We start from the raw sequence: 22,515 nt of genomic DNA, 5'->3' as shown, positions 1-22,515 counted from the left end.
TAACAGGCATCCTCATCCATAGCCAAGAGACCAGAGTATGCAAAGCCGAGAGAATGTCCACTGAGATGTCTCCAGGTGGCGGCAGAGGTGGTAACTGAGGCACAGGTGGCAACTGAGGTGGAGGTAGAACCGGCAACTGGGGCGTAGGTTGGGCGCCCAGGCCCCGTTGTCCTGCTGCTGCTCAACGGTATCCTTGTTGCCGCCTTTGCCGGAACCCTCGTCGTAGGGCCTGCTCCTGACGTTCTCCTCCTCCTGGATGGTTCTGAGGCAAGTGAGCTCCTCTGAGGAGATATCTCTGCCTTGGAAGACAACAGCACATCCCCCCACTCTTCTGTGACCAGAGAGGACGGTTTAGGGGAAATGACTGGCATCTTCACTATGGGCTGAAAAGAGGACTCTCCTGGTCGGGAGGGACACTCTTGCCTTCGGGGGTGAGTCCTGCAGATCAGCCACTGCAGCCTTTGCAAGTGACGCCACCACCCCATCGATGGAAGGCTGGGCCTTTACCGACAGGGCCGTCCCTTGTCATGCGTGGCCTTGGTCGATCACGCAGCCTAAATCTTAGGGGGAGGGTCAGCACCCCGATCCCCTTGGCCTTCTCTGGCAGGTCAGCCTTGGACTTCTCCTTGAGCTTGCCCAGATGGTCAGACTTCCTCTTGGACAAAGATGCAGAGCATTGACTGGTGATTGACATCACTTGAGACGCCATACTCTCCTTGGCCACTGAGGAGTACGTTGCAACACAATGTAAAAGATGATGCCTATGGAGTTTGCCTGACCCCATAACCAAAAGAAAGTTCAAAAATCACATTTGAAATACATGCAAGAGTAGGGAAAAAGGGTCTCACTCGCCAGGTAAAAAAACTCAAGTCCTCAAAATCCAGCAAAATTGCTGGGGGTCTCCAAGGTAGAGGGAATTGGCACATTTCTGAGAATTCTCCCTAAAAGCGCCAAATTACAAATCTCCTCCACTTGTCGAAAAAACAATGTCTAGCGTTTTGTTTTTGTGCCTCCTTGAGGATATCCATACACCGCTGTGGTAGATTAAGTTGCCTAAACTCAATGACTTCAGGAGCCATGCTGCCAAGTTAATAGAATTTCGTTGAGGGTGCACTGTTCCCCTGTGTTGGGTTAACAGGTTGTTTTGACACAGGAGTTTAATGGGATTGCACATCGCCAGCTTGCGCAGATGTGGATACCACAGCTGTCACGCCCCATATGGGAGCAACGAGGAATGAGCGCCATCTGTTTTCTGTGCATCTTGTTCACTATTCTGCTCATTAATGAGTCGGAGAAAAAGTGTAAGCAAATTTCCCTGACCAGTTCATCCATAGGGCGTTCCCCTTGGAGTCTGGCTGGGGGAACCTGGGTGCGAAGTAGGGGCCTGTTTTCTCCTTTAGCGAACAAGTCTAGTGAGAGAAGATGTGATCCATGACGCCAGAATCTAGTTGCCATTCGTGTTCCTCTGGTAGGGGATCTCTGCTCAGAGAGTCTGCTAGAGTGTTGAGTAAACCTGGAACGTGTTGGGAAGATAGGGATATCCCCCGTTTGAGCGTCCATCTCCATATTTTCTGCGCCAACTTGGACAGACGTGGAGAGTGTGTTCTCCCCCCATTTAACATAGAATAGTAGTGCTGCCTGTTACGATTTGAACCAACTGGTTAGTCAGTTGCACTTCGAATGCTTGAAGTGCTTTGAATACTGCTAGTAGTTCCAGCAGGTTGATATGGTTCTGTGATGAGTCCACAGACCATGTGCTGTGTGGTGAAGGTAATGAGCGCCCCCCCCCCACCCGGAGAGTGATGCGTCTGTTGTGGCAATTGCTTGCGCTTTGGGATCGTGGAAGGGTTTTCCCTTTAACAGATTTTCTCTTGTCCACCAGTGTAGGTTCTGAACTAGTGTTGGCGAAACTACTAGATCGTCCAACTGACGGCTTGCCTGAGACCACTGTTTCGCCAACCACTCCTGCATCGGTCGCATGCGCAGACGTGCATGTGGGACTAGATATATGCACGATGTCAGCATGCCTAGCAAAAGCTTTTCTTTGCGTACGCTTATCTGGAGAACGGCTTGATACTGGGGTATTTGCCAAAGCATGTTCTGCACTCTTTCCATGGATGGAAAGACTAAGCCTGTTCTTGTATCCAATACAGCTCCTAGGAACTGTTTTGTTGTGTTTAGTACAAGACTTGACTTTCTCGTTTATGGAGAAGCCCAATTGGAAGAGAAGGTTTATAGTTCTTTCTGTGTTTTGTTTGCAAAGATGGGGTGTTTCTCCTGTGATCAGCCAGTGAAAGCGAACCCCATTTTGCATGTGCGCCCCTTAAAAATATATTTTTGGGGTACCCCCTCATCACCCCCAAACCAGAGAAAATGCACCGCTCTAGGGCATCAAAAGCCATGAGTCTGTCTTGCAGATAAGAGTTACAGATCATGAGGATTGGGGGAAATAGCAGAGGACTCTGCCATTTGAGGTCAGCATTCTGTCGTCATCCCTCGCCAACTCCAAGATCCCAAAGACTGCTCCTGGGCCTGCAGCCTGAATACTCTTCAGTTTGTCACTGAATACCTGCAGAGCTCCTCCAAACCTATCCCTCTTGCCATACAAGGGATGCTGCAGAGGCTCCAGTGTTGCATGGTCATGTTCCCTACTTAACATTAATGCTGTATTAGCAGGAATACTTTGTCGCTCTCGTTTAGCATACTTTACTATGTTATAAACATTCATACATAAACATATTACCGCCATTCTCTCAACATTAACTCCATAAATTATGTATGATCTGGTTCAGTATTTCTCATAGAAAAACACTTTTCTAATACTCTTGTGCTGAATCGCCATTGGCCTGTGACCGACAGGAACAATTGCTCCTCCACTGTCAGGACCTCACAATTTGTATCTCACATTGGCAGGGTTCCTTGGAGAATAGGGTGTTTCAAATGCTATTCAAAGAAAGTTAGAAGGGGATGTTATTGAAGTATTTAATGAATCCTTTTTAGTTAGTTCATATTTCCTTAACTCACTTTCATGTAGAAAGATGAAACACTCCCAAGCCAAGATGGTGGAACACTTTCCCAGCAGTGATTGGTTTATTCTGATGCAGGCAGCATTGTGTAGTCATTTAGAATGCTCCTGACAATTCTAAACTGCCTTTCATTAAAGTTTTTCATCTGGTTAGGTCATGTAATTTTTAGCTCCAGTAAATTTAAGTATTAGTTACAAATTACTAGTCTAGAATCTTTTGTAGTTTCCAAATCTATTTAATAAGCAAAGAGGCAAGAAAGAAATCTAAAGTTGAAGATTTTCACCAGAACCTGTTTGCTGGGCAGCTGAAGATTTAAAAGAAGAACTGAACTAAGCTAAGTGCATTTTTGTTTAAAAGGAAGAAGATTCAAAGACTTTAAATTTGAAGACGATTAGAAATCTTTATGCTGTGCAAATTTATGTAGAAGGAAAAACTATTTGTTTATATACTAGAAAAATAAGTACATTTTCTTTTTGATGTTTAAAGGGTGTTTTTGACATTAACCAGGCGCGCGGATCTATTTCGCCGAGTTACTAATTCTAATTCTTATTTTCTAACCCTCTAAATATAATTCAATGTTTTAGTTCGTTGCGCTTTGCTCGATCGTATTTTTACAGCGTGGTAGAAGAAAGGACATTAAGACGTAGCGTTAACGTCGTGGCCATCTTGGATTTATTTTTTAATGCGTCGCGTAGTGTTACGGACAGCATTTCTTCAAAGACATTCGTCTGAAGATAGCGCTTCAGAAAACGAAGTGTGTCAGTTGCAATTTTCCAGTGAGCGTGATCTGATGTAAATAATTTTCTTCAAGAAAAATATAGCATTGAGGAAGTTTTCAAATAAGAATTCCTGCAGAGTATGACATTTCAAGTGAACATAAAAGACACATCTGAGACACATCAGAGGTAGAAGGTATTTGACATACATTAATATCTATTTAGTGTAATAAAATAAACAGAAGCAAGATACACATTAGCTTTAGGAATAACTACATTGTTGGATATCTTTTGTTAAAATCACAGATTTGAAAAGAAAGAAGAGGTACATAGAAGAGAAGTTCGTACAGAGCATTTCAAGTAGCAACAGCATTCTCTTTGAAGCAGCCTAAGAGCAAGTCTAGCTTAGGCAACAGGTAACTAGAAAAAGATTAGAGAGAGAGAGAGAGTCAGAAAAAAAGTTTATATTACTTATTTAAGGTTGTATTTTCCTTTTAGGAATTCCACTGATTTAAGAGCCATCCGGAGAAGACGGTCTGAAGTACCTGCAGTGGGAGTTCTTGTCTTTTGTTATTTTATCCATTCCCCTTTCCCCTCGGGTTTGCCTGGCCAATAGTTGAATAGTATAAAGATTGTTGAGCAGGCAGGCGTAGGGGGTTTGGTGGGCCAGCTTCACTCCTGCAGGATCCAACTGCTTCAGTACCTTTGACAGAATGAATAGCCCACGTTTTTGATCCTGCCTGAGTGAAGATGGACGCCGAATCTGGGTTGAGTTTAGCAGCATTGGAAAAGATTCTGTTAGAAGTAAAGTCAGAATTAAGGGAGACAAGGAAGGAGACATTGTCCTTGGGAGTTAAGATGGAGGAGTTGAATAGCCAAGTTAAAAAAGGAGATTCAGCTAAAACATCAGGTTTGAGTTTTAGTTTTGAAAGGGAACCACCTACTTTGTATCCAGAAGAAGAAGTTATTAGTGAAGCCAGAGAAGTTACCGTAAAGGGGAGAGGACTAAATAGTTTTTCGGGAGGTAGTGATTTCCACTCCATTAGCACCCCCAGAAAGATTTGGAGGAGATTTTAGAAAATTCAAATCATTCATTATGCAATGTGAATTACACTATATGTGCAGACCAGAGGCTTTTCCCACAGACACCTCCAGAGTAGCATTTTTAATCTCTTATCTCACTGGAGAAGCAGCAGCTTGGTCAGTGCCTTATGTAGAGCAAAGGGCTGAAGAATTACATAGTTGGTTGGATTTTAAGATGGTCTTTGGAAAGATGTTTGATCGAAGGACATATACTCAAAGTGTTGATGGTGAACTTTTAGAGTTACGTCAAGGAAATCGTGAGCTCATTTCTTATATCACACAGTTCAGAGCATTAGTGTTAGAAAGTGGGTGGCCTGAAGAAAAAAAAGAGCTTCCATTTTTTAAAGAGGTCTGCGTGATGAGTTGAAAGATGCTTTATCAAATATTGTAGAGAGACCCACTTCAAGTGAAGATCTGATTAATTTGGTCATGCAATTGGATATGAGGTTGAGTGAGAGGAGGTTGGAAAGGCGAAGACATTTTCCTGAGAATAGGGTTTGGTTCAGAAGTGAACGTCCCAGAACAGAACAAGTTGTTAAAGAAGTTAAGGGTTTTTTGAGGAAAGATTCAGTAAATTTAGTTAGACCTCCATTGACCAAGGAAGAGAAAGACAGAAGAAGAAAAGAAAATGTATGTCTTTATTGCGGGGATAGTACTCATTTTGTTGGTAAATGCCCACGAGCGCCCAAGCGTTTTCCACCATTCACTGGAAAAGGTCAACAGGTGGCGAATACAGTCCAGACTGCAGTTCCCTACATCACATTAAACATATCCTTTACATGGGAAGGTAAGCCAAAATGTGGTGGGCCATGTGTAATTGATTCTGGGGCAACAGGAAATTTTTTTGATATTGGTTTGGCAGGTAGATTGGGAATTCCAGTAGTAAAAAAAAAGGAATACCAGAACAAGTACGAGCTGTAGATGGATCTCCCCTAACCTCTGGTTTGATAACTCAGACAACAACTAAATTGGAGATGAAAATTGGGGAGGAACATAGTGAAGAAATTGAGTTTGAATTAATAGATGCACCACAATTACGGATTATTTTAGGTATGCTTTGGCTATCTCTACATAATCCTTTGATTGATTGGGGAAGGAGAACAGTAGAGTTCAAGTCAGGTTTTTGTAAAGAACAATGTTTGGCTAGAGTTCAAGTCAGGTTTTTGTAAAGGACAATGTTTGGCAAGAGTAACAGAAGATGATCAGGAAGAAATTTCTAAACCAATAGGAGTATGTTTAGCAGCAGGATTAGTGAAGGAACATATTGTGGGGGCTGTAGCTGGAGTCTTACCTGAGTGTTATAAGGAGTTTCAGGATGTTTTTGACAAAAAAGAAGCTAATGAATTACCACCTCATAGAGAATTTGATAGCAAGATAGATCTTGAGGTAGGAGCACCAGTTCCTTGTGGAAGAATGTATGCTTTAACTGAGAGAGAGAATGAGTTTTTAAAAGAATACTTAGAAGAAAATCTTGCTAAAGGCTTTATTAGACATTCGCAATCACCAGCAGCCTCACCATTGTTTTGTGTCCCCAAGAAAGACAAAACCCTGAGAACTTGCATTGATTACAGAGCTTTGAATAGAATAACTAGAAAGAATCGTTATCCATTACCTTTAATATCAGTAATGTTGGACAGGATTCAAGGAGCTAAGATTTTCACTAAATTGGATCTACGAGGAGCCTATCACCTGGTTCGTGTTCGTAAAGGGGACAAGTGGAAGACCGCGTTCAGAACGCGTTACGGACTTTTTGAATACCAGGTGATGCCGTTTGGTTTGTGTAACGCACCAGCGGCTTTTCAATTTTTTATAAATCAAGTTCTTCGCGAATATCTAGATGTATTTGTAGTGGTGTACATTGATGATATTTTAATTTTTTCTAAAGAAGAAGAACAACATTTGGAACATGTTAAGAAAGTATTAATGAAATTGCGTGAAAATCATCTTTTTGCAAAACTGGAAAAGAGTCAGTTTCACACTAATTGTGTGGAATTTGTGGGCTTTGTGTTATCTCCAGAAGGTCTTGAGATGGATTCGAGTAAAGTAAAAGCAGTAAAGGATTGGCCACAACCGAGTTCAGTAAAAGATATTCAATGTTTTATTGGATTTGCAAATTTTTACCGTCGATTTATTCAAAACATTTCACAGGTAGTTTCTCCCATTACTAAATTGTTAAAAAAAGGAATGAAATTTGTTTGGAGTGAAGAGGCTGACAACGCTTTTAAATTTTATTTCAGGACCAATTTTGTTACACCCGAATGTGAATCAACCTTTCTTTGTGGAAGCAGATGCTTCTGACTGTGCCATGGGAGCAGTTTTATCGCAACGTCATCCTGAAACAGGTCAACTTCATCCTGTAGCGTTCTTTTCAAAGAAATTCACTTCAGCTGAAAGGAATTATACTATTACTGACAGAGAACTTTTGGCCATCAAGGCTGCATTTGAGGAATGGCGACATTATCTGTTGGGTGCACGTCATCAAGTTACAGTTTTAACAGATCACAAAAATGTGACATTTCTTCGTTCCGCCAAGACCTTAACTTCACGACAACTCCGTTGGTCACTGTTTTTTGCAGAATTTGATTTTGTAATAACGTTTAAGCCAGGACGTTTGAATGGGAAGGCTGATGCCTTGTCTAGATGCTTTCCTGGAAGTTTGAAGTCTGATGAAGGTATTCCAGTGTCACTTCTGTCTGAGAAGAATTTTGTGGTGGGTGAAGTGCATAAGGAAATAGATTTTCGAGAACAAATTCATTGTTTACTATCCAAAGAAGAATTGGAAGAATGGGAAGCTGGAGATCCGGTGCGAAGTATTAAAGAAGGTTTACCTTATGTAGATGCAAAATTGTACCTTCCTTCTGAGGAATTACAAGAAGAAGCATTGAAGAATTGTCACGATTCACCATTGGCTGGTCACCCAGGAGTTAAGAAAACTTTGGAACTTCTTCGAAGAGAGTTTTGGTGGGAAAAGATGCGTGAAGACAGAAAATTATGTTAGAACATGCGAAGTTTGTATTAGAGCAAAATCAGATCATCAAAAGCCTGCTGGATTATTAGTACCTCTGCCAATTCCGCCTCGTCCATGGCATACCGTATCAATGGATTACATTGTAGAATTACCAATTGACAAAGGATGCTCTACAATTTTAGTAGTAGTAGATGTTTTTTCCAAAGCAGGACATTTTATTCCCATTAAGGGAGCTGCCACAGCTATGTCTTTAGCACAAGCCTTTCTGCAGAATGTAGTGAAACTTCATGGTTTACCATGCCAAGTAATTTCTGATAGAGGCACACAGTTTGTTTCAAAATTCTGGAAGGCATTCTGTAAGGAATTGGGAATTGAAATTAACTTGACAACTAGTTATCATCCCGAAGGTAATGGCCAAACTGAAAGAGTAAATCAAGAGTTAGAAAAATACATTCGTTGTTATTTGGGTTCAGATCACAGTTGGGTGGAATTGTTGTGGTTGGCGGAATTCTGCTATAACACTGTAAAGGATTCTACTTCCATGTCACCATTTTTTGTAAATCAGGGCTTTCATCCACGTTTTCTTAGGGGAGTAGTTCTTGAAGAGGTGGAGGTTCCTGATGTGGAGTGCAGGTTGCGAACTATGGGACAAAATTTGGAGAAGGCAGTTCGAGCTTTGAAAGTAAGCAAATTGAGTTACAAGAAATTTGCTGATAAGAAACGTAGGGAGGCTCCTAAATATCAAGAAGGGGATAAGGTATGGTTGTCCACAAAAAATTTAGCTTTGAAAGGAAAAAACAAATTTAGTCCCCGTTTTATTGGACCATTTGAAGTTGAAAAGGTATTTTCCCCAGTTACTGTGAAGTTGAATTTGCCATCTAGTATTAAAATACATCCTATATTTCACGTTAAATTGTTGAAGCCATGTGGAAAAGACACTAGATTGATGAGAGCACCTGGTCCAGTATTTTCTGATGATGATTCTGAATATGAAGTTCAAGCTATTTTGGATTCTAGAATTGTTCGAGGTCATTTGCAATATTTAGTGGACTGGAAAGGGTATGGTCCAGAAGAGAGATCTTGGGTTAAAAGTGAGGATGTCTATGCTCCTAAATTAACCAAAAAAATTCATTGTCTGCAGCCTTTTAAACCAGGCCCTGGGACAGGGCTGGCTTTACGGGGGGGGTGGGGGGGGCACTGTCAGGACCTCACAATTTGTATCTCACATTGGCAGGGTTCCTTGGAGAATAGGGTGTTTCAAATGCTATTCAAAGAAAGTTAGAAGGGGATGTTATTGAAGTATTTAATGAATCATTTTTAGTTAGTTCATATTTCCTTAACTCACTTTCTCATAGAAAAACACTTTTCTAATACTCTTGTGCTGAATCGCCATTGGCCTGTGACTGACAGGAACAATTGCTCCTCCACTTCGTTCTCTCTTCCAGCTTTAGACTCAGTGATGCAACACCGCACACGAGCTGTGCGATCAATTTTTAGCGCAAGCACATTCCTCTTTGGCAGAGAGCCTGCTCTTTACCGTGTGTTTTAAACAAAGCTAATTTACAATGTAAAACAGTTTCACATATAAATCCATCTACATAGTTGTTTGCACTTAGATTTCAATCCTAACAATCTTTATTTGGTGACTGCCACGCTTGTGTCGGATTAATTTTGCATGAAAAAAGATTTCCTAGTGCTATAGTGCTTAGAAGTCTTGACTAATTGTAAAGCACTTGAGGGGTGCAGGAAGGTGCTTGCTCCTCCCCAAAACCAGTCATCCAGGTAGGGGTACACTGGGATTGCCTCCCTGTGCAGGTGCGCCGCCACCACCGCCAGTACCTTGGTGACTCTTGGAGCTGAAGCTATTCCGAAGGGTAGCACCTTGAATTGGCAGTCCTGGTTGGCTACTTTGAACCACAAGAGTTTTCTGTGCACTGGTAACATTGAAATATGAAAATAAGCATCTTTCATATCCAGTGTTGCCATGTAATCCCCCGCTTTAGCGGGGGGGGGGGGGATTACCTCTTGTAGCGTTGTTATGCAGAATTTTTGTGGCTTTACATAAGTGTTTGCAGGGCGTAAATCTAATACTGGGCGCATGGTTGGATCTTTTTGGCTCAGGCTTAAGCTGTCCTCCGATATATAAAAAGTCAGATGGCGCTGGGCGGAAACTATTTTCGACCTGCCGGTTTACTGCCAGTGTTTGATTGGGTGTCTCCACTGAAGGTTGGATTCTTCTCTGGACAGACTTTAGGATGGGGATGAACCGGGTGGCTGCTTTGTCTCCCAGGATATCTTCGACAACATCTTTGTCTTGTTGAGTCTCCTGTGCCAGAATACCGGCATTCCATAAACCACACATGCTTGACACAAAATCAATATGTTGGCAATAGGAAGAATACATAGTGCCAAGAAGGAGAAAGAGAGAAAGAAAGAGGAGGAGAGAAGAGGAGCCAGTGGGGTGCAAAAAGCCTAAATGACCACTTAAGAAAAACTATTCAGTTTGCTTTGCCAATCGCAGCAGTGCTCCTCCTCTCCACACTTGTGTTTGGTGGAAGCAAGGGCTGGCATTTCAGTGGGAAGTATGTTGAAAAGCCCAATTCAGGCCCTGGGTGCCTGGTTTTGTTTGTGATGATAAATCTGTCAAATTTATGACCTTTTAGAAAATATTTGTTAAGATTGGTTAACTCCACCTGCTACATCGCGATAACCATGATATACCATCATTTGGCCAGAAGGTTATTGTACCGTCATAAAATGAATATGTGACACCCCTATTCTAGACATCACCCCATCTATGTCTTCTGCGGTCCATATGGCTGAACTGGGGCAGACCCCAGGGTAAGGTAAAGCAGGGACTTGTGCTGAAGGTAGGCCCTTATTCTAAGGCCTCAGCCAAAGAACCCTCTTCATGTGGGGCAGGTAAGGGGTTAGACTTGTCCCTATGAGACTTGTCTTTGTCCTTATGATACTAGTCCTTGCGATTAGAACTCTTGGGAGGCCGCCTTCTTGGAATGAGAAGCATTTAACAGGCTTTCTGGGACATGTTTTTAACTAGGTGCGACAAGCCAGTGTTTTTAGATTGTACAGCCGATTTTGACGAATTGTGTCGAGTTTTGGCATGAGAGGACCTCTGCCTCGTCTGCCGATATGGGCGGCGTCTTTCGGTTTACGGGGCCCGTCATGAAGCCATCGGGACCTCGAGTGCTGTATGGGAGAACAGGTCTTTAGGACCCCCCCACATTGCCCACCTACGTGAGGCTCATGACTCGTCAGCAGCCCCCCCCCCCTTGCACCTGGGCCTGGGAGGCAGGGCGGCTGCAGATCGACACGTGAGGCTGCACGGCATAGCATAACAGACACCATTTTATAATACACCAAGACTCCATTTTGAGCACATCGAACCCAGGCCCAAGCAGAACAGCCAACGTGCAAACGCTGCAGCTCAGCGCCTACTTGACCGCGCACAGAGTCCTGCACTTCCCCCTTCCTCCTTCCATAGCAGATCCGCTGAAGGCCCGTTCTCACGAACAAATAGATGCGAACAAGTAACAGAACCATATACCTTGCGCAGATCATTGCCCTAGAAGTGACCTGCCTAGCAGTCAGGGTCTGGGAAAGAAGTCACCCCTATCAAATATACCTGACCCTGCGCTTAACCCCCCACATTTGTGATAGATGGTGCTCATGACACCCAGCCCCGTTCTCCCAGATGAAGTGTTAACCAAGTATGCTAAACCCTTGAGCCTCCCAGTCTCATCCATGCTGCTAAAGGATGGGTGTTCAATAATGCTAAAATGTACAATGCAAGCCATTCGTATTAATGCGAGGTGTCCCCCGCCCACCCCCGCAACACCTTCCTGTCCCAAGGCCCAGTGTACGACCACTTGAAAATCTGCTTTGTACCAACTAATGTTTGCTGCTATTGTAAAAAGGGTAATGGAAAAGCAATATACAAAATGCTTGTGTATGATGTGATGAAATATGTTGTATTGCATGTAAGCCACCTAGGGCATTGAGCCAGTTTTTATTATGAGCAAAATGTTAGATTAACACAGTGCCTTCTTGCTCCCAAGTATATAACCCAACCTGATACTACTTCACGTTTGTTATAGGTTCACCTTACCCATGAATTTCAAGCATAAGACCGACCAACGATATGTAAAGTATGTGCCAGTGAAAAACCTCCATAGTTATGAACCTAGCAATGTAAGCATATGGAAACAGCAGAAATGTATAATTTACCTAATGCCCCCCCCCATCCCTAACATTTGTCCTCTCTAATAGTGTTTGTGCAGCCCAGCGAGCAGAGACTCACACAAAGTTACAAGGCCATCTCCCCCTCCCGGCCGCCAAGGCCAGCCGGGGCTTGCTGGTGTTCGAACAGCACAGCTTCACCTCCCCACATTCCTGTTGGACCCGCTTCAAGTATTACCTCCCCGTGTCAGAGGCCGTCATACAACCACTGTGTACAGCCATGGCCAAAACAAGTGAATTACGAGCTGGCCGGTCCTAAATCCTGCCGCTTTTGAGGTGCCAGCTATGTGTCCCCTCTGACCTAATGGTATTCCAGTTCACCCCAAATTCAAAAGACCACAAAGGCATGTCTCCGTCCTTGTGCAATCACCCATAGCCATCATTTACTGCATCTAACAGGATAAAATGATGACGGTAGCTTGACCCGTGCACCACAATAAGACACCTAGACCCAGGAGACTGGACCCTTTGTTAAGGACAACTTTACGATGATGTATGGAGGAAGTCTCTTATTGCATACTGCTTTCCTGTGTCCCCACCAATGTATTAGATTGAGGGGTTAGAAGTTTTACTTAGCAACTTGACAGAGGAGTGTGATGAATGTGTATGAATGGCCACAAGGGCAAGCGTCTAGAACCAAAGTGGTGAATCTTCGACGACAGCCACTGCCCTGGAGCTCCACCGCGATGAGCCCAGCTACCCAAGCACTCTGTGATGCCACCACATGGATTACCACCAATCATGGAGCACCAAGCACGTATACTACAGAGTAGCCAGGTGTCGCCATCCAATCCCAAAGACTATGTGGCCCCTATAGCTTAGCTCATGCGTGACGTGTATTTGTAATATATTTGACTGTCTTTGCTATTGTCAGACAGAGCGCTCGGAGTTTGCAGAGTCCTTTGCATGCCCTATATTGATTTAGATAAAAACCTTTTAACTTCATCCGCACTTGGTCTCATTCTCTCCTGGGGTGTGTCCTTTATCGTTTATTGCCTCTCATTTAGGGAGGGGGGGCAAGCTGCCTTATTGGGGGGGGGGACACTTACTTTGTGCCCAAAGGACAGGGAATCTACAGATCTCCACCTAGACACCGTATCTAGGCGTTTGGTCAAGCGACACATCGCCACAGGGTGTGCACTTAGTGGCGTGGGAAGTGGAAGTGCTCTTGCCGCTGGGTGTCGTCCCCATAAAAGAGCCGCCGGCCTGCCTTCTACGGTTGGGGGGCTTGCACTTGGGAACTTGGCAGTTCCCAAGTTGCCTCCACGTCCATGGCGGCCTTGGCCTGCATGGCGTGATGGGCCCAGCGGTTGGTTCTGCGATCTTTAAGTGTCTTAGGTTTAAGAAGCTTGCGAGCTGAACAGTGCCTTTCGGCGTCGTCGCGGTGCAGACACAGGTTGCACACCGTTTGTCGACCCACGGAAATTTTTCATTACATGTCAGGCAGAATTTAAAGGGTGTTTTATCCATGTCTAGAAACAGAAGACAGGCGATAAAGGGAAAGGGTGGGAAAATGCATTGTACAATGACCCCCCCCCCACCCACTCTCCCTACTCTAAGTGCCTTGGCCCGGTGGGCCTTCATAGGCCAAAGGGGTCTGTTGAATCTTGACTTCGTCCGACGATGCTGTCTTGTCTTTTCCACCACGTCGATGAATTTGTCGATGCCGGAAGGAAAAGGATAGAAAGAGTAACTATATTTAAACTTAACATAAGCAAATGGGGTCAGCCAAAATTGAACTCTGAGAAGCGTCAGCTCACGTAGGTGGAAAAAAACAATGAGGAACCTCGACGCATGAAGGACCATGGGTACAGTGGACGTTACACTAGGGAAAGTATTACTAGCACGCCCGATATCAGATGGCTGATTAGTTTCATGTTCTCAGCTAAAATAAAAATGTTTGTTTTTCAAACATGGCACCCATCAAGTCATTAGGAAATGGGAGGGGGTGTGAAACTTCACCATAGGCAACACCGATTTAAAGGAGGATGTACCCTCCTTTTAAGCAGAAAAGACATTGGCCACCAGCATACACCTTAGACTAGCCAGAGGCGCAGCAGCTAGGCTGATTGAGCCTTGTTTTGCTCACATTTGTCCAACACCAACTGTATCCGAGAGAATAGAAGCAAAATATCTGGGCCATGTGCTTAAGCCCCAAAAAACAAAAAAAGGGAGAAACAAAAAGAACAAATAATCCAGGAACGTGGTGATAGTCCTTGGATAACCCACCTCTCACAAACACTGTGGTAACTACCATTACTTATTCCTACCCAGCTCCAACAAACAGTGCCCTTAAAATAATCAACAACCCTACATACTTTGACCATCACCCTAGGCCAATCTACCATTAAACACACACACACACACACATTTTGGTACCTGTGCCATGTGGTCTGCGTTGGCACTTAAGATGGTCTTGATACGATTTGCCTCTTTTAGGAGCTTTGCCATAGCTCTGCCGTTTTGACGCACGTCTTTTTTGGATTTTTTCTGCTCATTGAAGAGTTTAGCCAAATGATCTCTCAGACGAAGCTCCATCTCCAGTCCTCCAAGTGTGCGATCAAACCTAGGGAGACCAAAAGTAAAATTAGCCTTGGCAAAGTCATAAATTAGTTGTGCAAAATTGATCAGTCGAGAATGTAAAAAAAAAAAAAAAAAATTTTGATTAGCAATCCAATGTATATGATTAACAAATTTGTACAGCAAATTTGCATGGCCTTACTTTCAATCAGGGCCAGTGCAAGTCATGTGCCCCTTGTACGGCAGCAGAGGCTTTAGTGGCTTCGCAGGCTTGCTTCGCCACTGATGCTATGAGAGTGGCCTTTTGTTGGACATGTGATCGGACACCGCTACCCTTGCAAATTCAACATGGCTTCCACTAGCAGGGTTGTCCAACTCCAGGCCTCGAGGGCCGAATCAAGGTCAGATTTTCAGGACATCAATAATTAACATTCATGAGATGAATTTGTATGACATGCATTACTCAGCGTAATAGCATTTCTGATGATTGTATCCGCTTAGATTAACATGCTGTGTATATAGTTCGACATCTAGTGGAAATCGTAGAGTATTGCATCTTTATTTCGAAGATCAAAGGGGACGTCGACAGGGGCATGACTATCACTATCCCTAACGTGACATGCAGTGTGCCCAAAATCCCTCACACGTCGAGGTCCCTCTGGTTATGTTTCTTCTGCCGTGAGTATGTTCCTTCTCCACAGGGGGAAGGAAACGTGGGTGCATGTGAATCTAAGCAAATACAATCATCAGAAATGCTATTACGGTGAGTAATGCATGTCCTTCTGATGCTTGTGAATCTGCTTAGAATCACATGCTGTGCATAGATTAACGAGTGGTACCCAGAGATGGTGGTGGGATGTGTGAAGGAACAGTAGCAAAGATGTCTTCGCACCGCTTGTCCCACCGGAGAATCAGACCTACAGTGTGTATCCAGGCAATAGTGTTGTGTAAAGGTTTGCACAGAACTCCAGGTTGCTGCTTTACAAATGGACTCAAGAGGAACATTTGCAATGAATGCTATGTGACATCTGTGCCCTGAGTAGAGGGTGCTCTAGGCGTGAAGAGCAGACCTCTCTTGGCAAGAGTAACACTGATGCAGTTTAAAATCCACTTTGAGATAGCCGATTTAGAGACAGGGTGCCCTTCGCTACCAGCTGCCACTGAAAGAACTTGTTTGTTTTTCTTAGTGGCCTTGTCTTTTCCAGATAATAGATAACCGCTCTCCTCACATCTAGTGTGTGGAGGCTTCTTTCCGCCACGTTAGTGGGGTTCTGAAAAAAGGCGGTTAGTTCTATGGACTGCAGACAAAATACAAACCACCAGCAACTTCATTTTAGTTTTGATAACTAGTTGTCGCTGACCTGCTGCTCCAAATATTGTATCTGCCCAACACTGGTTGAAAATAGATTTTAGAAGAGAGCAGCACTTTGCGTGCTAGACATGTCCATGTAATTGGACAAGAAGTATATATTCATTGAATCACTTGTTTTTGTTGAAAATTCATTTATTAAAAAGGTATATTGGCAAAAAGACATCGAAAACATTTTGTAATGAATGGTCCTAAATTGCTTTATCCGCTCCATGCGTTTCTCCAGCAGTGTTAATGCTGGTTCATCATGAGGGGTTTAAAGACAGTTTATATTTTAACTGCAGTATCAGTTGTAATTAATTGCAAGTTTCGCTTTGACGGAGTAGTCTAAATGAAGTCCTTTATAAGGTTGGGTTTTCTAGTTATAGCGAGGAGACCCATATACGGGTTTATCTTCCAATAATAAAGGGTGGAGCCTTCTTGTTTAATGTACGAGCCCTAACAAGGAACTGTAAAGTTTGCAGCTTTCTTGGTGTATCCTCGCAGAAATTGCTGAATATATTTTTGTCCTGTCAGACTTTATTGCCAATATACCTTAATAAATGCATTTTCAACAAAAACAAGTGATTCAATGAATATATCTTTCTTGTCCAACTACAAACACATGGACATCATGTTTGGCGCGCAAAGGTTTGCTTTCTTCTAGTTCTATAGATTGGTTTACATGGAACCTTGAGATAAATGTAGGAGCAAAGCGTGGGTGTATGGGTAAAACCACCATATCTTTGTGAACCGTGACAAATGGGTCCTGAACTGAAAGGGCCTGCAGTTCACCAACTCTCCTTATAAAGGTGATCACCACCAGGAAGGCGGTCTTGCAGATGAATGCTTTAAGGCTAGCCCTGTGCATTGGTTCAAAAGGAAGCTCCATTAGTCTGGTAAGAACTACATTCAGGTCTCACCCGGGAGCTGGGTTGGAAATAGGTGGGTGGGGGGGAATTGTGATGCCTTTTTACCCCTTCCATAAATTATTTAATTACTGGAATCTTCCACCACAAAACCTTGCTCTGGGACGTGGTGTATGGCGAAAGCACAGTTAAGTGGACCTTTAGAGAACTGAAAACCAGACCTGAATCTAACAGGTGGGTTCGGTACAGGACAATATGTTTAGGTGTGCATTCATAGGATTGATGCCCTGGCCATTACACCAGATGACAAAGCGCTTCCATTTGATGGACTAGCAATGTCTGATGTTCGGTTTCCGTGCTTCTCTGAGTATGTCCATACAACTTTGAGGGAGTTTGAGGTGCCTGAACTCTGAGCTCAGGAGCCAGGGTGCTAAATTGAGAGTTTGAAGGCATGGATGAAGTGTTTCCCCCTAGTCTTGAGATAGCATATTGTAAGGGCACGGCAGCTTCCTGAGAGGGGAGACTTGACATTGTCATGAGATGGAGAACCAAGGTTGGCGGGCCCACATCGGGGCCACCAGAATCATCCTGACTGGCTCATGGTGCATCTTGTGCATTATTCTGTTGAGCAGGGGAATCTGAGTGGGGGAAACGGGAGGTTTGGGGGGGGGGCAGTATATTATCCAGAGACTGTTCCCCTTGGAGCGGTTCTGATGGTACCTGGAGGTGTAATCTGGGCATTGGGCGATCTTAAGAGTGGCAAACAAGTCAACCCCTGGGAAGCCCCAGTCTGCGAAACGTTGAGTACTATGTCCTGCTGTAGTCGCCATTCACGCTTTACTGGTAGCGCAAAGTCTCTGCTGAATACGTCCAACAGACGACTGAATACCCCAGGAACTTGTTGCGACAGGAGCGACATCTTGAGTTTGAGAGCTCACTTCCATATGTTCTGGAACAGTTTGGACAGCCCTAGACAGTGAGTGCCCCTTGTTTAAGTAATACATGGTCGTAGTACTGTCCATGAGGACTAGAAGGGTATTCCCCTGGAGGTGTCTGGAAGGCCTTTAGGGACTTTAACACTGCTAGCAGTTCCAACAAATGTATGTGATTGGATGCTACCGCCGGGGACCTCACGCTGTGTGCAGTCTGTTGAAGGAGGTGAACCCCACCCCCCCCACACAAACCCGTCAGAGATGCGTCTTGGCGAGTGGCATCTACTGCGGGGTGGTGAAGGTTTTCCCTTAACCACCACTAAAGAGACTGAACTAGGGCTGCCGAGACAACCACTAGATCACCCCACTGGCCGCTGGCCTGACAACATTGGCTCAAGAGCCACTCTTGCATGGGGCCCATGCGCAAGCGAGCGTGTGGAACTAGTAGGTAGATGCAGGAGGCCATCATCCCTAACAGTGGCATGGCTTTGCGAACGGTCACCTTGTGACTGGCTACATAGTGGGGGGGGGTGCTAGGGGAAATCAGGAACAGCACGGTTTGCACTCTGGGGGAAAGACATGGCCGTCTTTTGTCCGAATTAGAGCTCCCACAAACTGTTTTGCTTGGCTGGGGTTTAGACTGGCATTTTTCCTTGCTAATCAAGAAACCTAGGTTGAAGAGGAGATCTACCGTCTTCTGGGTATATTGAGCATGTTCCGTACGAATCCCCTATTATGAGCCAGTCGTCGAGGTAAGGAAAGATTGCCTGTGCAGGTGAGCAGCTACTACCGCTAGTACCTTTGTCAACACCGGAGGAGCTGAAGCAATGCAGAAGGGGAGAACCTTGAACTGATAGTGGGTGTTTTCGATCATGAACCGGTACTTTTGGTGTGCTGGCAACATTGAAAAATGAAAGTATGCATCTTTCATATCCAATGTGGCCATGTAATCCCCTGCAGCAGCAGTGGGATTACTTTCTGCAGTGTTGTCATCCTGAAGGTTTGACATACTTGTTTGTTAGGCGGAGGTCTAACAGAAGGCGCATGGCAAGATCCTTCTTGGGTACAAGGACACTGAATAAATACCCTTGTTTACCTGGTGGATGGGGACGACTTCTACAGGGACCTTTTCCAGAAGAACTTTAACCTCTTCCAGCAGGATGTGCAGGTATTATGGTGACAAACGCCTGCTCGTCAGTGGGTATCATCGAGGTGGTCGGTGAAACTTGATGCAGTTACTGTGGGTAACTGTCTTAAACACCCACTGGTCTGATGTGATTCCCCTCCCAGGCGTGTATGAATGACAAACAACCCCCCCATCGGGGTGGCGTTGGAGGGGACCCAGATCGGTGAGTGATGCTGGAAATGCACCGGAGGGACAGGGCCTCCGTATCCTTGTCCTTTACTGCTTTTTATCATGTGTTCTGTTGTGTTTTCTGCGCAGGAGTTCATGTGGGACTCCTGATGGTGCAGCTTTCTTTTGGTTTGGTGTACAGACCCATGGGATACCCTTATGGCACCCATGCGTGGGGGTACAATCCTGTGCCCCTAGTGTATGGACTGGTGGCAGCTCCATGCTGAATCTGACAGGTGCTCCGAGTATCCTCCATTTTGGGATTCCCAGTCCCCGTCATTGGAATCAGATTCCTGACGGAGACAAGATGGCCCCCGTGGCCTCTTGCCTTCCATCACCCGTTACCTTGCTTTTCCCGAAGTCCCGGGAAGCCCCGACTTTGTCCCTTCCCCCTGACTGGCTGTTGGGTGGAAGTTCCATATATGGTAGTGTGGCGAAGTGCCGACTAGACTGGCTGGAGCCTTCCCAACGACTGTATGTTGTGGGTACGCCTGTGGGTAGGCCCTGGGTGAATGGAGTGTGTGACAAATACGCATTCTGTGTTGTGGATGTCTAGTATCTGGTGTTTGACACAATGACTGAGACAGCCCTGCCCGAAACTGGTATGAATGCAGTGTGTAGTGTTGAATGGCGTGATACTTGTCCGAATCCACATTCTGTGTTGTGAGCGTCTGGATGGAGAAGAATGGCCTGAATGCACCGTGCGCCTGATTGGCTGACTGCCTGAATGCCCTTCTGAGTGATTGGTTGCCCGAGTGTGACCGAGCAGAATGAAAGGGAGATCAGCTAGTAGATCTGCGGGCCTCTCCCTGCTAGAAATCGTTCAGAAGCTGGAGTTGAAACTGACATTGAAACTGAAGCTTAACCTTGACCCCCGCTGGAAGAGAAGTATTGCTGCCGCTCTACGTCGATCTGAAAGCTGCTGTGTCTTCAAGAACTGACCCAGAGAGGACCTGGTTATGCGCCCTCTTCCCGAGCTACGAGGGACCATCGTGCACTGCTAACCTTTGCCAAAGCGCCCTGGAAGTTAGCCTACAAAAGACTGAGCCGGAGACAGGGACCGCCGACGCGAAATTAAGAGAAGCACCGGACAGTCTGTCCACCGTAGTCGACCAGGGTTCGCCGGTTTGCTATAACCGCTTATGCTATAACCGCTGGCGGCCCGTCGAAGTTAGTTGCCCAGAATTGGGGACTGCTTGATGCTGTGCCTTCGAAGACTGGAGCCACAATGCTCCATTAAGACATTTAATTCCCAGACCTGCCTGTCCGCATCGTTGACCGCCTTATCCTGCCAGAGAAGGCCAGGCCATCGACGCGCCGAGGAGCATCCGCCGGTGTGTTTCCCGCCACCCAAAGACCGTAGACACGCTGGACGACTCGACACTCTTGCTGGGCCACAGTTCTTTAAACTCTGCAGTCCTGAAATATCGACATTGAGGTGCCCCGGACGCCTCTTCCTTGCAGGACGTCTTCGACTCGTCGTCGAGCATTGCCAGGACCATAGCTGCTACCTCACCGTCATTGTTCACAGCTTTCTTCGAAGGATCTCGATCTGTGGCTCCTGCTCTAAAGGGAGCGCTCAAGAAAGATCCATCGACGACCTGTCACGTCAAACTCTGCTATTCCAGGTACATGGGGGTGGTATAAACATTGTAGAAGGAAAGGAGACTTATTGAACAATATATGGACTGGACTTGTATTGTAGCATATCTTTATATTACAGGTTGCTCAGGTGTGTGGGAGGGGTGGGGGGGAGGATCTCCACACAGAACTGTGTCTAGGTAAATGGGTCAGTATTCTGCCAATTGTTCTAACCAACTGCTTTCCTCCTAGGTCTATTGTTGGTTACCTTTATTAATTGATTTGTGTGACATTTGACCATAGTAGAGTTGATACACTTCAATGAAATCTGATAATTGTCGTACCACTTAGAACTGTATATTTTGCCATTGTAGATTAACTGAGCACAAAGTGAGTTAGGATTGTGTATATAACCTTGAACCTTAATTATATAAAGAGTGTTTTCACTAAGACAGTGGGTGGACATTCCTTTATGGGTGCTTGGGGACTACACTGTACTCAAGAACCAGCCTGCATCAACTCCTGAGAAGCTAGGCCTTGATTGCTCGTCCAATGCTCCCAACCATAGAGATTCTTGGCTGGGGTACACTGTGCCTCTCCTCTACCATATAGAGAGCAGGAGTAAAGACACCACCCTCCAGTCTTTACAGTGAGTCACTGAGGTTGAGGCAGGGGAGCCTCTAGGAGTAGAGTTCCAGCCTCAACGAGGACCTCTGTTGATACTGGTGGTTACCGGAAGAGCCTTGGCCGGAGGACCAGGGGGTGCTTCCTGAGCCATATGATCGATAGGGAGACCAGGAGAAAGTTTGTCCACGAAAGGAACAGTGGGAGTTCGAGCCTCCGTGTTGGTGGAAGGGCTTGGCCGTGATGTGGCTGAGTGATTTCAGCGTTTCGTGCACCTTCTTGGCAGTCTCCAGGGCGTCATTGACGCTTTACCAAAAATGTCCTCGACTGGTTTATTAATAAACGAGGCCTGTGTTTCTGGTTTAAAACCAGATTTATTCAGCCAGGCGTGTCTCTTAAGTAACGTATCCTGTGTTAGAGTGCATCCCTGCAGTATCAGCAGAGTCCAGTGTATTTAAAATGTGGTAACCTGTCTGCCCTCAGTTACGACTGCCAGCAGGCGTGATCGGGTGGGCTCTGGGACCTCTTTAAGGCCCTCCTGGAGTAGGCCCCATTGGACATCGCTGTAGCTTCCCAGGAGAGTTGTGTTATTAGCAATCCTAGTTGAATAGGCTGCACAGGTAGTGATTCATTTCCCAAGGGCATAATGTTTCTTGCAATCTTTATCCGTAGGGACTTCCGCCGTGGACAGTGGACCCCCTTGCTTTCTAGTGATTGTAACCACCAGGGAGTCCCCTGTGGCATGACCCTGTATGCACAGTGGGTCAGAAGGAGATGGGAGGAATAACTTTTCAACCCCAGGGTTGACTGCCCATGAGAGGGACGATGACAACAAAGAAGGAGCTAGGCGCTTCTTTAATGAATTAAGTAAGGGGGTGGCCTGACTAGTGGGAGCCTTCTCCTTGAGGATATTTTCAACTAAGTCAGGGACTGCCTCATAAGTAGCGATCTCAAAATAATGGGCCGCTCTCTTTAAAATGGTATTGAATAGCATTTGGTCATCCACAGGCGACTCCCCCTTTGTAGAGGCGAATAAGGTGGATCTAGCCAAATTATGTCCGGTCAGGGTGCATAGGTGATAGCCAAGGGCCCTGATCACCCCCTGACTGATCCTGATCAGCTGTTTCCCGAGTAAATGGATCAATGTCTTCAAAGGTATCCTCCTGTTGTGAGAAATCCAAGATATCCTCTTGGTGGCCTTGTGAAATGGGACATTTCTGCAGTTTTTGTGGAATGG

At 45.2% G+C, this 22,515-nt stretch overlaps 1 protein-coding gene across 2 annotated transcripts in view; it reads right to left on the bottom strand.

Annotated features, from left to right (window-relative positions):
• HYOU1 (hypoxia up-regulated 1) overlaps positions 1 to 22,515 on the bottom strand; it is a 485,286-nt gene that overhangs the window by 259,282 nt on the left and 203,489 nt on the right. For both annotated transcript variants that reach the window (XM_069614392.1, XM_069614393.1), the window contains exon 9: positions 14,430 to 14,616. In XM_069614392.1, the coding sequence (XP_069470493.1) occupies positions 14,430 to 14,616 (187 nt within the window). The remainder of the gene's footprint in view (positions 1 to 14,429; positions 14,617 to 22,515) is intronic.

The sequence above is a fragment of the Ambystoma mexicanum genome, chromosome 9 (genome assembly GCF_040938575.1).
Source record: "Ambystoma mexicanum isolate Mex_15411 chromosome 9, UKY_AmexF1_1, whole genome shotgun sequence".
NCBI classification, from domain to species: Eukaryota; Metazoa; Chordata; class Amphibia; order Caudata; family Ambystomatidae; genus Ambystoma; species Ambystoma mexicanum.
This window is presented reverse-complemented; position numbering and strand designations above follow the sequence as displayed.